Genomic DNA, 21,716 nt, shown 5'->3' on the forward strand with positions numbered 1-21,716 from the left:
CTCAGCACAACCCGATGACTCCTCTATTCATGCAGAGGGTGTTGGAAGTGTGGAACTCCCTCCCACAAAAATGATGTAAACTTAATTTAATCTCAGATTGAAAGATTTCTGCTAGCCAAGGGTATTAAGGGATATGGAGCCAAGACAAGTGGATGGAGTAATGATACAGATCAGTCATGATCTCATTTAATTATGCAACATGCTCGAGGGGCTGAATGGCCTATTTCTGTTCCTGTATGCCTGCTTCACCATCAGACTTGCAAATCAAGCCGTTTTAATGAGGGGTGTGAAAAAAGGACACAAAGTAGGAAAGAAGCAGAATATATTAATGCCACATAACTCTCAATGGCAGCTTATGTGATTGACACAGCTTATTACTTCAAGCCTCCTTTATATATTTAGCCTTAGGTTCACACCTCATGATTGAATATCTCACATTCAGGATTTGTCTGAATTTGACTGGAACAAGATCACTATGCAGACAAACAATTAAACATTGATTTTATTCACATTACATACACGAGCACACATTTCAATGTCATTGCTCCTATTTACTATGAATGACATTTATCCTTGTGCCCAGACACACTAATTTCATGTTGATACCTCTTTATCCCCAAAATGCATTGTTTTTCATTGCCAAAGCTTGCAAATTAGTTCCTCCAGCCACTAGAAGCCCTTGATTCACATGAAAAAGGATCTCTCAGAATTCTACATCCAAGCTAGCCTTTTGATGATTTTCTCCAATCTCAATGTTTCCTGCAGGTCTTCAAATGCAGCAAAGCCTACAAGGGTTCAAAGATGATGGTTCAGATAGGTTCTGGGATTGGAAAAAATGTTTTTTTGGAGATTGCATTTTGAAAATTTTGTGAAGATCCGGAAGACTAGGAAAAGGAGCCTTGGTGATTAAGCCATTATACACATCATAATTGTTTGCCAATCATATTTAATGGGGTCGTTGATGAAGTCAAAACATGTATGGCCAATAGCAGGTGTCAAATCCAATTGATACATTGTACTGCTCCCCATCACCCGGTAACCTTGATAATGCACTTTTAAAATGGATTGCAAATCATTGCTTCTCTGGCAAACTCTGATTGGCAGACTACATAGGGTTGTCTCAAAACATCCCACATCCTGTTCAATTAAAACCAACACAGATTTAAGTGATAGCACCGGGGAAACATAAGAATTGTTCGCACTTTAAACTTCCAGTTGCAGAGTATTCAGATAGTGATTGTGTCCCATGAATTCATCACCCGGTTCGGCACTTTTAATCCTAACCAAACAGACTAGATAAGGCAAGACAGTGTTGTGTAGTGCATGCGTTCACGGAGAGTGTGGTCAGGTGGAACAAAATAAACCACGGTGCCTGCCTCAGCTATTTTCCCAGTTGGCACTTAATGCAGGACAATAGGCCAGAAGAGCAGAGGAAGAAGTGGGGCTGGGAGGAAGGAGAGGGGAGAGGATTTTCTTTGGTATTCCCCAACTTAACTCCCCTGCCCTACTGTTACTCCTGCCTGGCTGCTGCCTGCACCATGGTTGGTATCTATTTCCTCTGGCATAAGCACAATTAATAGAACACCACCGTGTGTCCAATAACACAAATCGTTTGTACTGGGACCTGTTGGGAAATGCAGCTCATGCCACGCTAAATAAAAATAGTGCAAAGTCAGTTGCAAAAAGCATCAGAAGATCTGTTTTGGAGCAACGTTATTGCTCAACATTGACGGTGCTGTTGGTGATCCGGGCTCCGTACCATCCTGCCCAACACTGTGAATCCTTTCCTCCATGTGTAAACTTCACATATCGGACACCAGGCCCATAGTTTGTGAAAGTGTTTGATATCTGCAAACAAAGCAAAGTAGTTGTTAATTAGTTGTTAATTAGGGGGGACGGTAGCATAGCTGTAATGTCACTGAATTAGTAATCCAGAGGTCCAGGCTAATGCTCTGGGAACACCCACCATGGCAGCTGGTGGAATTAAAATTCAATTAATAAAATCTGGAATTGAAAGATAGTCTCAGTAATGGTGGCCATGAAACTATTGTTGATTGTCTTAAAAACCTATCTGGTTCACTAATGCCCTTTAGGGAAGGAAATCTGCCATCCTTACAGACCCACAGCAATGTGGTTGACTCTTAACTGCCCTCTGAAATGGTCTAACAAGCCACTCAGTTCAAGGGCAGTTAGGGACGGGCAACAAATGCTGGTCTTGCTGGTGATGCCCACATCCCATGAAAAAATTCAAAAAATTTGGAATGTAGTCACATTCAACAATAACTTGGATTTATTTAGCACCTTTTAACATAGTAAACCATCCTGATGCAATAGAAATATTGAAGTAAGGCATTGTAATTCATGTTGTCAGCCAGAGCTGTCAATGTCTGGCAAACCCTAGGTGTTAAAGGTTGCAGTTTCAATAACAAGTATTCCCCTTTGAATTCCCTTCCTTTTTAACCACAATTTTCCTCAAGAGCAAAAGAGGGATTGACTCATTTTTCGTTCCGGCCTAATGTACCTCCTTCCATTCTGCGTCACTCCACTGTGGGACATGAATTATGTCAGTCTTATGCTCCTGGATCATGCTCAAGTCTTCAGACAGAAGCTTGACGTGTAGTTCATAGTCAAAGCCGGAGTCGTGCCTCCCTGCGTACCTTGGGATGAAGATGAACAATACATTGTAGGCAAATCACAGCAGATATCCTTGAGCGAGCAACTCAGTAGCTATACTGAGACACAATGTGGTGTACTCTTCAAGGTAGACATTGCTATTCAAGAGTTATTAGAAACAGCAACCATGGGGCAGTTCAAAGGTAGGAGATAATAAATATAAGATGGTCACTAATAAATCAAATAAGGAATTCAGGAGAAACTTCATTATGAAGAGGATATGGAACGTGCTATCACAGAGAATAGTTGAGGTGACTTGCTCAGATACATTTGAGGGAGATATGAAGCAGGATGGGAGGGAGCTCATGTGGAGCATACACACTGGTGTGGACCAGTTTGGCTGAATGGCCTGTGTCTTGCACTGTACATTCTTTTTAACTCCATGTGATAGCCATTGATTGTGCAACGTCTGGGGTCTGCAGCACAGTGGTATTTTTTGCTGCTAAGCCTATGGAGAGCTATCTTTATTCTCACTTGTCATTTTAAGGCTGCTGCTCAAGGGATGGGAAAGTAGTTTTCTGAAGCCAACTAGAGGATACATTCTGAGGTCAACTACATGCTTGACTTTGCTGCTGCAGATGGACACTTGCTTGTATACATTCAACTACCCCTGAGGAGGAGGTGGGTTATCAAGGTGAAGGAAAAGATCAGAAATAGCTTCTTTCCCTCCCCTCAACCCCACCTTTCCCATCCCATCTCCCCTACTCACCCTTTCCCTTTTTGTGTGACTTCTGCTCCACTCTTCTCCCTGCCTACCTCTCCCACCACCTCTTCCTTAATCTCCTCTCCTCCACCCTCACATCCTCAACCTCCTCTCTATCACTCTCTTTTCCCCACTTTCTTCCTCTCCTCTACCCTCCTCTCACCTCCTCCTTTCACCTCCTCCTCTCCACCTCCTCCCCTCACCCTCACTTTTCCTTCCCTCTCTCCCCTCCCAACCCTCCCCACCTTCCTCTCACCTCCCCTTCTCTCACAGATCCTCACCACTGTCATGATAATAGTTGATTGTGGTTGTGGACTCCAGTATTATTTGCTATATGGTACTCTGTACTATATATGGGGTCACCTGACCTGGGGGTTGAAGGTCAGATAGCACGTGTTGGAGCCTGTCTTGATAGAGCTCAGACGCTGCAGATATGTGTTCATGTTAGGGAAAAGTGTTATCAACAAAGTTAGCTTAGCTACAATGTCGACGGCCTGTGTGCATCATTAAAAAAAGGAAACAAAAAACAAGACAACCACCTCCACCACCACCCTCCCACCTCTCCACCAGCCTCTTCTCCCTCACCACCTTCAGCATCCGGAAGGCTGCCATAGACAAAACTGATCAGCCTCCTTCGCTTGTACTTAAACAACAGCGAACTCAAATCCATTTAATGAGAATGAATGAGACTCAGATTGTGTAATAAATATGAGGCTGAGAAAATAATTGGTAAACAACCAAACCCTGTTTGTGCAGTATCACAAATGTTCGGAAAACTGGAGTGTTTGGCAGAGCATGACTTGTGAATGTAACACTAAACAGAACTGACAATAGAGAAAAGACTGGACACAGGAACAGCATTTTGTTTCTCTTCCAAGTCTCCCTACTCCTCTTGTATAATGGTGCTCAGTCAGATTGGGGTACAGCTCGACAGGTGCCCACAACCCTCAGGAGTCCTAGCCAATGTGACTGAGAGTTATTGGGCTGGATGGCAAGTGTTGCCAAGTTGTTGAGCTGTGGAAGGCACCTCCAGTCAAACCCAATCTTGTCCTGACTTCATGTCCACACACGAACTTATTTCAAGTAACCTTGGTCGATTTTCTCTTCTCATCAGCTTACCTGTGTCAATTCTATCCAGGCTTAAATCTGTTAACTCGGAAGAGCCCAACAAACAAACTTGGAATATTCTTGGCCTGTACAATCGACGTGATTGTATATGAAGCATTTTCCCACTGAGCTATAACTTTGCCAAGTGCCCAAGGAGACACATATCCCCCATTGATCTCCTACTCAGATGTGGAAAGTATTGTGCATTCTAACTTGTTTTGATCAACAAGGGAGTCAAGGGTCATGGGGGCAGACAAAGAAAGTGGAGTTGAGACCACAATCAGATCAGCCATGATCATATCGAATGGCGGAGCAGGCTTGAGGGGCCGAATGGCCTCCTCCTGCTCCTAATTCTTGTGCTTTTGTGTTCTTATGACTGAATAACATTGCGCTTTCCAGCATGCTTACCAGTCCCGCACTGTGATAGGAGGTTGAACGTTGTCCAGTGTCTCTGCCTCGAATCCTTCCGAGACCAGGTTAATTAGTTGAGATTTTTGGCACCACCTAATTGAGAGAAAAATGGAACAATTGAACTCAGCGCTTAACAGCTCTTAATAGAGCTGCTGCATACTGCTGTTAGTAGGGCAGCTGCCTACAACTGCTTAAGGCTGAATTTGAAGAACTGATTCATGCATTTCTGTTCAATTGTTCCAGCCTCACCAACCACAGATCCAGAGAGTGAACAGGTAGGGACTGGCCAAGTTAGACATCAGCCTCACCTTTGGCACCTGCGTCTTTCCCATCTGTTGGCTATAAGGGTTCAAGCATGATGAAATCTTACAGCTCAGAAGGAGACCATTCAGCTCATCATGCCTGTGTCGGCTCTTTGAAAGCGCTATCCAATTACTCCCACTCCTTTGTCTTTCCTCCATATTTTGACTATTCATGGGTATATCCAATCCCCTTTTGAAGCTTCCCCCACTCATTCCATCATTGCATTCCAGATCATAACAACTTGCATCATAAAAGAATTTCTCATCTCTCCGCCTGCTTCTTTTGCCAATTACCTTAAATCTGTGTCCTCTGGTTACTGTCTTTGCCGCGATTGGAAAGTTCCTCCCGATCAACTTTATCAGAACCCTTCATAATTATCTATTTCCTTTTAACCTCGATTGCTGAAGGGAGAACAGGCCCAGCTTCTCCAGTCTCTCCAAGTAAGTCCCTCATCCCTGGTACCTCTCCTGTAAATCGGCACCCTCTGAAGTCCTGTGCTTATCTTTGAGGGACAAATAAGGATGAAACTGGATTGCCCCATTGTCACTGGCAGAAAAGCAATTCTCCAAATGTCCCTCTTGTGAGGAGGTCTGACCAATAGGATTATTTAAATACAAAGCCTAATTTGAACCAAAAAAGGAAGTTTCTAACCCCTGTGCTGCCCACTGCTCACAGACGATAAGAATCTTATGTGAATTAAATGTAGGGAATTTCAAAACAGTTCTTCCCAGGCGAGGGTGAAGACATGCAGTTATTCAGTATGAATTGGTAATCTTGGTCAGCGTCAGCAATGCAAAATGTTGCACTGCACCACCTTATGGTTGGCACTGAGACACATTCCAGGGAGCCGAACAGGATGAAGCCTTACTCAGCATCTAACTCCTCTATACCTGTCCCGGAAGTAGATGCTAGGTAACTGAATTGGAAAAGGTGTTCCGATCTTTGGGACAAAGTTCCTCAACTTGACCAAACGATAGGTAACTACATTTATTGAGATGAGGAATATTTCTGTTTCAACAGCTGAGACAAATTCTAGTGTTTCCATCCCTCCCTCCTCCTCAAACATTAAAAAAAAGAGAGCGAGGAAGAGGCAATGCCTTCAGGAGTGCACCAGACTTGTGAGGGACACTCTTCTGAAAGTAGATTTTAAAGAAAAAGCAGCTGATTGGTGAGTAAATCCTGGGAGCATACTCGGAGGGAGAAGCATCGCAGCGGTGAGTATAAATCTAGCTTACCTCGGGGAGTCATGGCTTTGTTTCCAGGGAGCAGACTCGGAGTGAGGAGCACCGGAGCAGTGACCTCGGGGCACAGAGTAACTGAAGCCAAAACTGAAAAAAGTGATGTCACAGTAAAGCTGTGACCTGATTGGTTGGTAGGAAATCTGCACCAAATTTGAAAAAAAAACACTGCAAAGCTAATTAATAAATTAATTAAGTCGAGATGGCTGGGCAGGTGATGTGCCGTAGCTGTATGATGTGGGAGCTGGCAGATCCCATTGCGAGCCGCAGTGACCACATCTGCAGCAAGTGTTGGTTGCTGGAGGAACTCCGGCTCAGAATTGATGAGCTGGAGTCCAAGAACCGGATGCTGCGGCACCTCTGAGAGGGAGAGAGTTACCTGGACGCTTTGTTTCAGGAGGCGGTCACACCCGGTAGATTAAGTACCTCAAATTCAGTCACTGGTCAGGGTCAGCAAGGGTGTGACTGCAAGTGAGGCAGGTAGAGGGATCCTGTGTTCAGGAACAGAGGAGCCTCAGCTCTTGACCTTGTCCAACAGGTACAAGGTACTTGCTCCCTGTGTGGATGAGGAACAGGGCTGTAGGGAGGATGAGCCAGCTGACCACGGCACCGTGGCACAGGAGGACATTCAAGAGGGGGGAGCAAAAAGACAAGTGGTAGTTATAGGGGATTCTATAATTAGGGGAATTGATAGCATCCTTTGTAAGCAGGATCAAGAGTCCCACATGGTATGTTGCCTGCCCGGTGCCAGGGTGAGGGACATCTCTGACCAGCTTGAAAGGATATTGGAGAGGGAGGGGGAGGATCCAGTTGTTGTAGTCCACGTCGGGACAAATAACATAGGTAAGACTAGGAAAGAGGACCTGATTGGGGATTATCAGGAACTAGGAACTAAATTAAAGAACAGGTCCTCAAGGGTTATAATCTCCGGATTACTACCCGAGCCACGTGCAAATTGGCATAGGGACGCGAGAATAAGGGAAGTAAACACATGGTTAAAGGAGTGGTGCGGGAAAGAGGGGTTCCATTTCGTGGGGCACTGGCATCAGTATTGGAACAGGAGGGATTTGTACCGTTGGGACGGTCTCCACCTGAACCGATCTGGGACCAATGTTCTCATGAAAAGGGTAAATAAGATGGTCAACAGGACTTTAAACTAGAAAGTAGGGGGGAAGGGTAAAACTCCAAGAAGTATGACTAATGGGAAACAAAGCAGCAGGTTAGCGTGTGGGAGGGTGGATTCAACTTCATGGAAAATTATGAAAAAACTGAAAAGGAGAGCCCAGGAGAGGCTATTAAATTCTTCAGAACACAAAATAGGACAGAGTGTTTGGAAAGGGCTAGGAATCTAACTTCAAGCACATCAGATAAAGGGACGACAATGAGAAAGGGGATGGGAAATACAGGACTGAAGGTATTGTATCTGAATGCACGCAGTTTACGAAATAAGGTAAATGAGCTTGTGGCGCAGATTGAAATTGGCAGGTATGATGTGGTGGGCATCACGGAGACATGGCTGCAAGGGGATCAGGAATGGGAGCTAAATATCCAAGGATATACATCCTATCGAAAAGATAGGCAGGTTGGCAGAGGGGGTGGGGTTGCTTTGTTAGTAAGAAATGAAATTAAATCGATAGCAAGAAACGACATAGAGTCAGATGATGTAGAATCTGTGTGGGTAGAGTTGAGGAATCGCAAAGATAAAAAAACCATAATAGAAGTTATGTACAGGCCTCCGAACAGTAGTCAGGATGTGGGGCACAAGATACACCAGGAGATAGAAAAGTTGTGTAAGAAAGGCAAGGTTACAGTGATCATGGGGGATTTCAATATGCAGGTAGACTGGGAAAATCAGTTTGGTAGTGGATCCCAAGAAAAGGAATTTGTGGAATGTCTACGAGATGGCTTTTTGGAGCAGCTTGTGGTGGAGCCCACTAGGGAACTGGCAATTCTAGATTTAGTAATGTGTAATGAGGCAGATTTGATAAGGGAGCTTAAGGTGAAGGAACCCTTAGGAGGAAGTGACCATAATATGATAGAATTTACCCTGCAATTTGAGAGGAAAAAGCTGGAATCAGATGTAACTGTATTACAGCTGAATAAAGGCAACTACAGAGGCATGAGGGAGGAGCTGGCCAGAATTGACTGGGAGATGAGCCTAGCCGGAAAGACAGTGGAACAGCAATGGCAGGAGTTTCTGGGAGTAATTTGGGAGACACAGCAAAAATTCATCCCTAGGATGAAGAAGCATACTAAAGGGAGGACGAGGCAACCATGGCTGACAAGGGAAGTCAGGGACTGCGTAAAAGCTAAAGAGAAAGCATACAATGCGGCAAAGAGCAGTGGGAAACTAGGGGATTGGGAAGCCTACAAAGACCAACAGAGGACAACTAAAAAAGAAATAAGGAGGGAGAAGATTAAATTTGAGGGTAAACTAGCCAGTAATATAAAAGAAGGTTGCAAGAGTTTTTTTAGATATATAAACGGTAAGAGAGAGGCAAAAGTGGACATTGGGCCACTGGAAAATGACGCTGGAGAAGTAGTAGTGGGGAACAAAGAAATGGCGGAGGAACTGAATAGGTACTTTGCGTCAGTCTTCACGGTGGAAGACACGAGTAACATTCCCAAAGTTCAAGAGAGTTGGAGGGCTGAGGTGAGTATGGTGGCCATTACCAAGGAGAAGGTGCTAGAAAAATTGAAAGGTCTGAAGGTGGATAAATCACCTGGACCAGATGGATTACATCCCAGAGTTCTGAAGGAGATAGCTGAAGAGATAGTGGAGGCGTTAGTGGTGATCTTTCAGGAATCATTCGAGTCAGGGAGGGTCCCAGAAGACTGGAAAATCGCTAATGTAACCCCCCTGTTTAAGAAGGAAGTGAGGCAAAAGATGGGAAATTACAGGCCGATTAGCCTGACCTCGGTCGTTGGTAAGATTTTAGAGTCCATTATTAAGGATGAGATTTCAGAATACTTGGAAGTGCATGATAAAATAGGGCAAAGTCAGCATGGTTTCATCAAGGGGAGGTCATGCCTGACAAATCTGTTAGAATTCTTTGAGGAGGTAACGAGTAGGTTAGACAAAGGAGAGCCAATGGATGTTATCTACTTGGACTTCCAGAAGGCCTTTGACAAGGTGCCGCACAGGAGGCTGCTCAGTAAGATAAGAGCCCATGGTGTTAGAGGCAAGGTACTAGCATGGATAGAAGATTGGCTGTCTGGCAGGAGGCAGAGAGTGGGGATAAAGGGATCCTTCTCAGAATGGCGGCCGGTGACTAGTGGAGTTCCGCAGGGATTAGTGTTGGGACCACAACTTTTCACTTTATACATTAATGATCTAGATGAAGGAACAGAGGGCATTCTGGCTAAGTTTGCAGATGATACAAAGATAGGTGGAGGGACAGGTAGTATTAGGAGGCGGGGAGGCTGCAGAAGGATTTGGACAGGTTAGGAGAATGGGCAAAGAAGTGGCAGATGGAATACAACGTGGGGAAGTGTGAGATCATGTACTTTGGTAGGCAGAATAGAGGCATAGACTATTTTCTAAATGGGGAGAGAGTTCAGAAATCTGGAATGCAAAGGGACTTGGGAGTCCTACTCCAGGATTCTCTTAAGGTTAACTTGCAGGTGAGTCGGTAGTTAGGAAAGCAAATGCAATGATGGCATTTATTTCGAGAGGACTGGAATATAAAAGCAGGGATGTGCTGCTGAGGCTTTATAAGGCTGTGGTCAGATCACATTTAGAATATTGTGAGCAATTTTGGGCCCTGTATCTCAGGAAGGATGTGCTGGCCCTGGAGAGGGTCCAGAGGTGGTTCACTAGAATGATCCCAGGAATGAAAGGCTTAACATATGAGGAACGTTTGAGGACTCTGGGTCTATACTCGATGGAGTTTAGAAGGATGAGGGGGGATCTGATTGAAACTTACAGAATACTGAAAGGCCTGGATAGAGTGGACGTGGGGAAGATGTTTCCATTAGTAGGAGAGATTAGGACCCGAGGGCACAGCCTCAGAGTAAAGGGAAGACCTTTTAGAACAGAGATGAGGAGAAACTTCTTTAGCCAGAGAGTGTTGAATCTATGGAATTCATTCCGCAGAAGGCTGTGGAGGCCAGGTCATTGAGTGTATTTAAGACCGAGATAGTAGGTTCTTGATTGGTAAGGGGATCAAAGGTTACGGGGAGAAGGCGGGAGAATGGGGTTGCGAAACTTATCAGCCATGATTGAATGGCGGAGCAGACTCGATGGGCCGAATGGCCTAATTTCTGCTCCTATGCCTTATGGTCTTATGGTCTCCGAAGGGATGTCCAAGCTTCTGTTTCCATGCGTCGCCCAGATGGGAAATAGAAGTCTGACAGTGTTGTGTTGTGGTTATATTCTGTTTGTGCTCTGCCTGAAGGCAGCTCCTTGAGCTCATTGGTTCCTGCTGCTTCATCCGGAGTCATTTTTCTTGGCAGTTTTCGTCAGTGGTGGTTTGCCATTGCCTTCGGGGTAGGCTGAGGAGCCAGGTCCCAGGTCTACCTCAGCTGGAACAGGAATAGAGACCATGCTGTTGGCATTATTCTGAGCAACATGCCAGCCATCTGAGCTAAGCAGTCCCCAACAGTTATAGAACTGGGTAATCCGGAAGATCAATGCAAGTCACACTGTGGCAATTTTAGAATTTGAAATCAGGTAAAATTAACACTAAAACAGTGGATAAAAAATAACCATGAAGCTACAATCATTGGATTGTCATAAAAACCCAATTGGTTCACTAATGCCCTTTAGGAAGGAAATAGTTTGTCCTCTAACTGCCCTCTGGAGTGGCCCAGCAAAGGGGTCAGTTATATCACACCATTGCAAAAAATAACAAGGATTTGTAGAGGTTCAGGATAAAGGCCCATAACCAGCTTCCCAGGACAACCAGGGACAGGCAATAAATGCCAACCTTGCCAGTGATGCCCACATCCCAAGAATGAATAATTTTAAAAACTGAATGAGTCCAATTATGACTACTGTCTGATGTTAGCTGTGACATAAAGCAGCTTATCAGCTTATCAGACCTCATCACAATGAGTGTTCATTCAGTCCATTTTTGGAGAGATTGAAGAATGAATGACATGCATGACATGATTCAGCTCCCAATGGGATGTTACTGTTACAACCCCAATGCTAGTGGATATAGGGCAGTGTGAGCCAACTCCAATAGAGATCAGACACTCTTAGCACTGATAGGAGTGACTGATGCCACTGAACTCCGGAAAGTGCCCATAGGAGGCCAGATTTTGTAACGTATGAGAAAACAAGTCTAAATTTGCTTGGATAATAGTAGCGGTTCTGGCTGAGGCACACGGGGAGCTGAACAGTGTTGCAGAGGTCACAGTATGCTATCGGAAGTGAGGTTGGCAGCGCAGGTCTGGGTTAAGCTGGATGCCAAGGTTTCACCTGAGTGACTGGCAGGGAGGGGGATGCAGTGAGTAGCAAGGGAGCAGAGTTTATGATCCTGTCTTCTTAATGTTCAGCTGGAGGGTACAATGACACATCCAGGATGTGAAGTTGGACAGGTCGCCTGAAAGCACTGAGGTAGCGGTGGGGGAAAGGGAGGCTGATCCCATGATGGTGGATGACGGGCCAATTCAGATGAGGAAGAGGTGTAGACTATGGATAGATATTTTAGGCAACTCTGGAGATGACTGTGTTGGGGGTCAGGGGGACATGGGGAGGGGAATGCAGTGACTGGGGTGTGAGGGAGTCCAACTCAAGTTTTGGCTGCCTGACAAGAAGAGGAACTGGGGAATGTGGAGTTAGCTACTCCTAACCTGGAAGCTGAAAGTAGGTGACAGAGGTTCCTGGAAGTGAAATAGAGTTCGTCATCCAAAGCCCCATTGGCTGACCTCAAAATGATTTGGAAAGTCATGAACCTCACACCTTGAATCCCTATTGGCTGCAGCACTGGGTGATTGGGCCATTGCGGAAAGTGCATTAGCAATGTTTGGATAGGGAAGAGAGGAGCTAGTGACCATCAGAGTCCACAGAGCTGGACAAATCGAACAAAAGGTGCCATGGTAATGCAGTAACTCTAGTGACCTCATATTCTTGGAATCCTTACTCGAAAGATGTAACAAAATATTTTTGGATCTTTTCATTCGGAAAGGGCTTCCCATTGTCTCCTGGAAGACCTTCTATTTCCCATCCATCTCCATCATTATTCGTGAGTTCCCAGAAGGTGAATTCCTCTGTCAAAAATGGAAAAGATGAATTGTTACTCCAAACATCACTTGGATAATTTACCCACAACCTGTGATATTTGAAGTGTTTAAATGTGTTCCCAACGCGCTTATCTATTTCTTTTTAAGGATATGCAGTTATCTTTCACCTGATTTCTTTCCCAACCCACCTTTCGAATTCAGCTCCTCTCCTGCATTTGTGCTGGATGTGGGTTCCAGGTCTTTGGCACCTCACTCAATGACCGTCCTGTCAGCAAGGGTGGCGAGACTCAAGGGGCAGATAGGCTCAGGATGTGTGGCAAAGCCAAAGCTCCACTTTGACCTCAACCAACATCCACAGGTAAGCATTTCCAGCAGAGGACGTTGATAATGATCAGTGTCGGGAATCCTGCTTCATTTTGCTCATTTTTCTCAGCCATGGCTCAGTGAGAAGCATTCCCACCTCTCAGTCAGAAGGCTATAGGTTTGAATTCCACTGCAGACACTTAGAGCCCATAACCTAAGCTGTCAATCTGGGAGTGCCACACTGTCAGAGGTGCCAACTTTTAGAGGAGACGTTATACCGAGGCCCATTTTCACTCTCAGGGTTAAAGGATGGGACAACGGCTTTGGGTGGAGTGGGTGCCTCTGATGGGCTCACGAGAGGTCTGCCCCACCCTTGCCTGACATCAGCTAGTGTAGCTAAAGCTGCTGGGCTTCCTGCATGGCATGGACTTCCCCCGCCACGGGTAATCTAATGCGGGATGAGGCCCTCAAGTGGCTATAAATTGGCCACTTCAGGGCCTCAATAAGTCTGAGGCAGACGAGCAGCCCAGCGCCCTCCCCTGTAAAATTTCAGACAGGTTGGGATGGGCGAAAAGATGGTGGGAAGGCTACCCACTGGATTTTACATGCCCCCCCCCTCCCACATTCAAACCCACAGACAGGGCAGTGTAAAATCTAGCCCTCGATACCCTGACCAATATTTATCCCTCAACCAACATCATTGATTCAGATAATCTGGTCATGTATCTCACTAATGTCTTTGGGGGCTTGCTGTGCACAATTTTGCTGCCGTGTTTTCTATGTTACACCTCAAAAGTACTTAGTTGCATGTAAAGTAATTATTGATGTTCTGAGGTCATGAAAGGTGCTATATAAATGCAAGTTCTTTATTTCTTTTTTTTCATCCCTGCAATAGGTGTGGGGTGCTGCTGAGGCCAACTTTAGCACGCTGAATAGATTGGATAGCTTAGTATAAGTAAGGGACCAATTTGGGGGCTCATCTGACTGAGGTGATAAAATGGTCCAAGGATTCAAGAGGGTTGATGCACAGAAATGGCTTCCTCTGGTGAGGAAATCAAGAGCGAGAGGACTCAATCTTAAAATTAGAGCTAGATCATTTAAGAGGGAAACCAAGAAGCACCTATCCACACAAAGGGTCATGTAATTCTGGAATTCTCAAATGGCTGTGGTTGTTGGGACAATTGGACTTTTCAATGAAGAGATTAAAAGATTGATAGATTTTTGGTGCATAATAGATCAAAGGATCTTCAGCTACAGAGGGCAATTGGAGTTGGGATATAGAACAACCATGATCTAATTGAATAGCGGAGCAGGCTAGAGGGGCTGAATGACCTATTCCTGTTTCTAATTTTCCCATGGATCCCTTTACATTTCAATGCCATGATCATTCAACGCACACACTGACTTAAAGAGAAAACAAGCATGCTTCAGTCTAACATGCATAACCATATATTTCTGGAACAAACCTTCTCCACATGCGTTCCTGATTAGGTTCTTTTTCGCAGGTTTACAAAAATAAAAAGCATCCCAGTCTTCTGGCTTTATATCCTGATTTTGCTTTGGCAAACCTTCATCTTGAAGTTGTAGGTTTAGTCCATCCACAAGCTCTTTCCACTGTTGACAGACTAGTCTGCAGATCAAAACCAACTCTTTTGGAGGGACGTAGGACAGAATTTTGAGCAACACTTGTTCAGGTAAAACCTCTATGGCAGCCATATTTCAAAATGTCTTCCGGTCACAATTCTGTTTCAACTGCAAAGAATATTTCGAAGAGATTGATTCAGATTTTGCTAAAAGGTGGACATTGTGGCAAAAGACATCAGCAGAACTGCTTGGCTTAACATGTTTGGTTTAAACAATAGGGGCAGAATATAGAATTACATTTGGAAAGCACAGAAACAGGTCATTTAGCTCAACAGGCCCATGTTGGTCCACTTGAGCATCCTCCTATCCTTTTTCATCCAATTCTATCAGCATATCATTCTATTCCTTTCTCTCTTATGTAAGCTTTCCTTTATGCTATTTGCTTCAACCACTCGATGTAATGTCAAGCCCCACCTCCTCAATAATCTGGGTAAAGATATGTTCCCTGAATTCCCTATTGGATTTAATTAGTGGGGATCATCTTGTATTTATGGCTCCCAGTTTTAGTTCTGCCCACAGGTGGGAACATTTTCTCTCTGTCTACCCAGACAAAACCTTGCAAGATCTTAAAGACCTCTATCAGGTTACCCCTCAGTTTTCTCCTTCCTGGAGAAAAGAGACCCAGTTTGTGCAACTCAGGGTTTGAAATGAAACTCAACTATAATTGAAGCCTAAAAGAAATGTTGGGACCAAAGAAAGGGGTAAATTTTCAACTTGCTACCCCAAAATGGAATTGGAAGCATAAAATTATAAAGATGTATCAATGGATTAAAATGGGGCAAAATGTAACAAGTGGATTTTTTTTTTTTTGATGCATTCACGGGATGTGGGCTTCTCTGGCTGGTCCAGCATTTATTGCCCATCCCTAATTGCCCTTGAGAAGATGATGGTGAACTACCTTCTTGAACCACTGCAGTCCATGTGGTGTAGGTACACCCACAATGCTGTTAGGAAGGGAGTTCCAGGATTTTGACCCAGCGACAGTGAAGGGACAGCGATATATTTCCAAGTTAGGATGGTGAGTGTCTTGGAGGGGAACTTCCAGATGGTGGTTTTCCCATCTATCTGCTGCCCTTGTCCTTCTAGATGGTAGTGGTCGTGGGTTTGGAAGGTGCTGTCTAAGGAGCCTTGGTGAATTCCTGCAGTGCATCTTGTAGATGGTACACACTGCTGCTACTGTGCATCAGTGGTGGAGGGAGTGAATGTTTGTGGATGTGGTGCCTATCAAGCAGACTGCTTTGACCTGGACAGTGTCCAGCTTCTTCAGTGTTGTAGGAGCTGCACTCATCCAGGCAAGTGGGGAGTATTCCATCACACTCCAGCTTGTACCTTGTCGATGGTGGACAGGCTTTGGGAAGTCAGGAGGCGAGTTACTCGTCGCACGATTCCTAGCCTCTGACCTGCTCTTGTAGCTACAGTATTTATATGGCTAGTCCAGTTCAGTTTCTGGTTAATGGTAACCCCCAGGATGTTGATAGTGGGAGATTCAGTGACAGTAATGCCATTGAACATCAAGGGGCGATGGTTGGATTCTGTCTTATTGGCGATGGTCATTGCCTGGCACTTGTGTGGCGCAAATGTTACTTGCCACTTGTCAGCCCAAGCCTGGATATTATCCAGGTCTTGCTGCATTTGGCCGAGGACTGCTTCAGTATCTGAGGAGTCGTGAATGGTGCTGAACATTGCAATCATCAGCGAACATCCCCACTTCTGACCTTATGATGGAAGGAAGGTCATTGAAGAAGCAGCTGAAGATGGCTGGGCCAAGGACACTACCCTGAGGAACTCCTGCAGGAATGCCCTGGAGCTGAGATGACTGACTTCCAATAACCACAACCATCTTCCTTTGTGCTAGGTATGACCCCAACCATTGGAGAGTTTTCCCCCTGATTCCCATTAACTCCAGTTTTGCTAGGGCTTCTTGATGCCACATTCGGTCAAATGCTGCCTTGATGTCAAGGGCAGTCACTCTCACCTCATCTTGGGATTTCAGCTCTTTTGTCCATATTTGAACCAAGGCTGTAATGAAGTCAGGAGCTGAGTGGCCCTGGCGGAACCCAAACTGGGCATCAGTGAGCAGGTTATTGCCAAGCAAGTGCCACTTGATAGCCCTGTTGATGACCCCTTTCATTACTTTACTGAGGATCGAGAGCAGACTGATGGGGCGGTAATTGGCTGGGTTGGATTTGTCCTGCTTTTCGTGTACAGGATATACCTGGGCATTTTTCCACATAGCTGGGTAGATGCCAGTGTTGTAGCTGTACTGGAACAGCTTGGCTAGGGGTGTGGCAAGTTCTGGAGCACAAGTCTTCAGTACTATTGCCAGAATTTTGTCAGGGCCCATAGTGTTTGCAGTATCCAGTGCCTTCAGCCGTTTCTTGATATCACGTGGAGTGAATCGAATTGGCTGAAGACTGGCATCTGTGGTGCTGGGGACCTCCGGAGGAGGCCGAGATGGATCATCCACTCGGCACTACTGACTGAAGATTGTTGTGAATACTTCAGCCTTATCTTTTGTACTGCTGTGCTGAGCTCCTCCATCATCAAGGATGGGGATATTTATGGAGCCAGTGAGTTGCTTGACTGTCCATCGCCATTCATGACTGGATGTAGCAGTACTGCAGATCTTAAATTTGATCTGTTGGTTGTGGGATTGCTTAGCTCAGTCTGTCACTTGCTGCTTATGCTGTTTGGCATGCAAGTAGTCCTGTATTATAGCTTCACCAGGTTGAACCAGGGTTGATCCCCTGGCTTGATGGTAATGGTAGAGTGGGGGATATGCCGGGCCATGAGGTTACAGATTGTGTTCGAGTACAATTCTGCTGCTGATGATGACCCACAGCGCCTCATGGATGCCCAGTCTTGAGTTGCTAGATATGTTCGAAATTTATCCCATTTAGCACGGTGGTAATGCCACACAACACGATGGAGGGTATCCTCATTGTGAAGGAGGGACTTCGTCTCCACAATGATTGTGCAGTGGTCATGGACAAATACATCTGTGGCAGGCAGGTTGGTGAGAATCAGGTCAAGTATGTTTTTCCCTCTCTACTTGCCGCAGACCCAGTCTAGCAGCTATGTGCTTTAGGACTTGGCCAGCTCGGTCTGTAATGGTGATATCGAGCCACCCTTGGTGATGGACATTGAAGTCCCCCACCCAGAGAACATTCTGCACCCTTGCCACCCTCAATGCTTCCTCCAAGTGGTGTTCAACATGCAGGAGTACTGATTCATCAGCTGTGGGAGGGCAGTATGTGGTAATCAGCAGGAGGTTTCATTGCCCATGTTTGACCTGAGCCATGCGACTTCATGGGGCCCAAGTCGATGTTGAGGATTCCCACTGTGCTGCCACCTCTGATGGGCCGACAGGATATACCCAGGGATGGTGATGGTGGTGTCTGGGACATTATCCATAATGTATGATTCCGTGAGGATGACTATGTATGTCAGGCTGTTGCTTGACTAGTCTGTGAAATAGCTCTCCCAATTTTGGCACCAGCCTCCAGATGTTATTAAGGAGGACTTTGCAGGGTCGATAGGGCTGTGATTGCCATTGTCGTTTCCAGTGCCTAGGTCGATGCTGGGTGGTCTGTCCAGCCTCATTCCTTTTTTGTGTCTTTGTAGCAGTTTGCTAAACCATTTCAGAGTCAACCACATCACTGTGGTTCCAGATTTTTTTTTTATTGGATTCAAAATCCACCATCTGCTATGGTGGGATTCGAACCCAGGTCCTCAGAGCATTACCCTGGATTACTAATCCAGCGACAATACCACTACGCCATCGCCTCCCCGATATAGCTAAGTGTGAGATGAGTCACTTTGGACAAGGGATCAATCAGAGCACTTTCCAAATGGTGAAAGGCCAGAGAAAATAGAGGTCCAAAGAAATTTGGGGGTCCTTATTTATAGATCATTAAAACCTCATTGGTAAATAAACTAATCAAAAAGGCTCCACCAACGTTACAATACCCCTACCCATCGGATCGCCAGGGTCTGATTGCCTGGCTATGGCATCCCCAAAGAAACTAACTTCTTTTCGAGTGCACCTGCCATTGAGGCACCTGCTCCCTGCTGATGCAGCCTCAGCACCAGCTGCTGCTACTGGTTAACTGGCTGCCACCGTCAAAATGCCAACTCAGGGTCCCACTGCCCCCCAGGCCGGGTTTGGCTCCCGTTTTTACCCCCAGCCTCAGGACTCCCAGCTCCTCGGAAACATTCAGCCGTACTGCAACATTACACTACAATTAATTATATTAATCTGTCTCACAATATGATGAAAGTGTATGTTTCCTGACCCAAAGCTCCCAGTGGGGAGCCACACTTGAAGGGATCAAAGGGCCTTAATCAGGCCAATTAGTGAATTTACCATGTCGTTTTTTCTTTAGGTTATTTTGTTCTGGGGAAGTGGGCATCACTGGTGAGACTGGCATTACTGCCCATTCTTAGGAGCCTTGAGAAGATGGTGGTGAGCCTTCTCCTTGATGCATAGTCTGCGATGTTAGGAATGAAATTCCGGGATATTTACCTAGCAACAATACAGAATAGTGAGCGCGAAGGAATGATGATATTTATCTAAGTCAGGATGATGGGTGACTTGGGGATTCACCTGGATAAATTCTCTAATTGACCTGACAACAATGTAATCTGATACTGAGCTGTGAATCCTCCGGGTGCAGCTCCCTGTGGGAGTTTAGGATTAGGAAACGTATCCTCTAATCACACTAATGGTCCAGATCTTCTGAACTCCAGATAGTCAGAGACCGGGTATACCTCGGAAGATATGCCACGGGATTCCTCGGAAGTCCCAAAGCACTGACTCCTGGGAATTTCCTGGGAAGTTTGAACTTCTGAAGGGCAAATCCCCTGTTCTGTGGGACCCTCTGAGGAAGTCTCCAACCCTGAGTTAGCACCGGGTTTTTGAATGGTTCCGACTTACTTATCTGAATAGTTACCTAGGAAAAGTTAGACAAAAATCCTAGTCTAATTCCTGGGTAACTATACAACTGACTCCTCCTAATCACTCACACTGACACCCCGACTCCAACCTCAACCCCCTGACTAATGCCCCTGATCCCCCCCAACTCCCCATGACCCAACCTGATTAGCTTCCACCACCCAACTACCCCCAACATTTCGACTAACCCCTTGACCACCTGTCTCCACCCCCCCGAACTCCGACTCACCCATGACTCGGTCTGACTAGCCTCCACCACCTGACTTCCCCCCCCAACCCCCCCCGACTCCTCCTGGCCCAACCTGAATAGCCCCCAATCTGACAACCCCTCCCAACACAACCATCCCCAAGCCACCTACTCAGTCATCTACTGCCACTCTACCCACCTCACCCACCACCCTACCCACCTGCCATCCTGCCCACCTGTCACCCTACCCACCTGTTACCCTACCACTTGCCACCCTGCCATCCAACCCACCTGCCACCATACCACTTCACCCACCCTGTCACCCTACCCACCTGCCACCCTTCTTACCTTCTTTCTGTAGCTTTTTAAAAGAAGCTTTGGGACAGTTGAACTCTTTACTTACCAGAATATGGGAGCTGGTGCTGTAAAAAGGGGCGGTGGCTCGTCTTCCTCGGCGATCCGGTGCCAAGAAGAAGCAGCTCCATTTTAGGTACGCTCCGCATTTCTGGAGAAGCCAGAATCAAAAGTCCCAGCCAGAAATACAGAGCTCTGGCCTGGCACAGAAAAGTAGGAGCAATTGGCAATCTGACAGGGCCGCTCTACAGAAGATTCAGGCCATAATGATGCAGATCATCGTAACACGTCACAGGGTAATATTGTAGTGAACTATTATATTGGAGCACAACATAATGTAATAGGACCAAATATGAGGAGGTGCTGGATGGATTGACTCTGTGTGTCATTGCTGCTTGCTCCCGTTGTTGAAGGTGATGTCGTTCCCATGATATTGTTCTTTTTGCCCTTACTTTATATTATATTAATACATTTTAATAGATTACCATACAATTTTTACAGTACCAAACTTATTTCATATGATAATGCATTATGTATAGTTTGATATGACATGATACCACACTGTATTGCGCACTCTGTTTCCTAAATTGATACTTGAACCTTCATCAAATGTAATTCTTTAAAAACTGGTCTTGCTTGCCATCGAATTTACAGCACAAAAACAGGCGATCGAGTCCGACTCCGTGCTGCTGATTATGCTCCACGTGAGCCTCCTCCCACCCTACTTCCTCTCACCCCATCACCATGTCTGTCTAAGTCTAGTGTAAAGTGACCCTGCATTTGCAGTGAGAAAATGGTAAGAGTATAAAAAGCGCTATCCTCAGGGTATCATAGTTTCAACATTTAAGCTGGGGTTGTTAAAAGGCCAGGCCCGTAGAGGCATCTGAGATGCTATACCACTGGCAGGGCTCCAGTCCAATCTGCATTGCAGTGTTTAACACAGTCCAATTCATAAATCCATGGCATGACTTACATCAGTTCACTGCTATCTTTTCTATTTCTGGAGGCACTGTCTGTAGAAAACCTTCAGCCTTTTATTTCAAACTGGAAAGCATAAAGCAACAAAATAAACGCTTAATTGTACCTCATCTCAAATCCGGCAAAAACTTATTTTTTGAGCCAATTCTGTCACTTCCTCACCTCTGTAAGTAAAACCCAAGCTCACCATCACTAAATCGCCACATCTTTACTCCTCCCCTCTCATATTCTTTTCAATCTCCGTGGTGTCCTGCACTACAACACTCAGCTCATCAGCTCACCTTCCCAATTTAAAGAAGATAAATTGCCCTTGCTTTTAATTACATCGCCATGTTGTTGATCATGTCATCTCTTGTATTCTGCTACTTACGGCCTCTTGTTGTGGAGACTCACTCTTGTCCTCTGAGCCAGCTGAACCCTCAGTCTGTGCAACGATCACACTCAACAGCACTGAGCTGCACATGCACTGTGAAACATCAATAACCTGGAGCTCAGCATAGTCAGCAACCTTAATACATGGAAAGCAAATTAAAGACCAGCAGTGTATGAGCTGCCCAGTGTGGTAATGGAATTGGAGTTCAGTCTATTTTAATGCCTGTTGTTCATCCTTTGCACCTATTTTTAGAGGCTTTATTGCTGGAACAACACTGCACAACCGTAACACGTAATTTC

At 45.5% G+C, this 21,716-nt stretch overlaps 1 protein-coding gene across 2 annotated transcripts; it reads right to left on the reverse strand.

The window, feature by feature from the left end:
• Window positions 1-486: 486 nt before the first annotated feature.
• Window positions 487-21,509, reverse strand: LOC144690584 (F-box only protein 2-like). 2 transcript variants are annotated; one of them, XM_078558207.1, is made up of 6 exons: window positions 21,415-21,509; window positions 14,394-14,670; window positions 12,525-12,651; window positions 4,892-4,987; window positions 2,522-2,657; window positions 487-1,848 (listed from the first exon to the last, which is right to left on the reverse strand). In XM_078558207.1, exons 2-6 carry the CDS (start codon window positions 14,641-14,643, stop codon window positions 1,714-1,716), a joined length of 744 nt encoding a protein of 247 aa, XP_078414333.1. In that variant the 5' UTR covers window positions 14,644-14,670; window positions 21,415-21,509; the 3' UTR covers window positions 487-1,713. The 2 variants fall into 2 exon arrangements, with proteins under 2 accessions (XP_078414333.1, XP_078414332.1); XM_078558206.1 differs by having other exon boundaries at window positions 14,394-14,717; window positions 21,415-21,496.
• Between the last annotated feature and the right edge of the window lie 207 nt (window positions 21,510-21,716).

This window comes from Cetorhinus maximus, chromosome 15 (genome assembly GCF_964194155.1).
Source record: "Cetorhinus maximus chromosome 15, sCetMax3.hap1.1, whole genome shotgun sequence".
In the NCBI taxonomy this organism is placed as follows: Eukaryota; Metazoa; Chordata; class Chondrichthyes; order Lamniformes; family Cetorhinidae; genus Cetorhinus; species Cetorhinus maximus.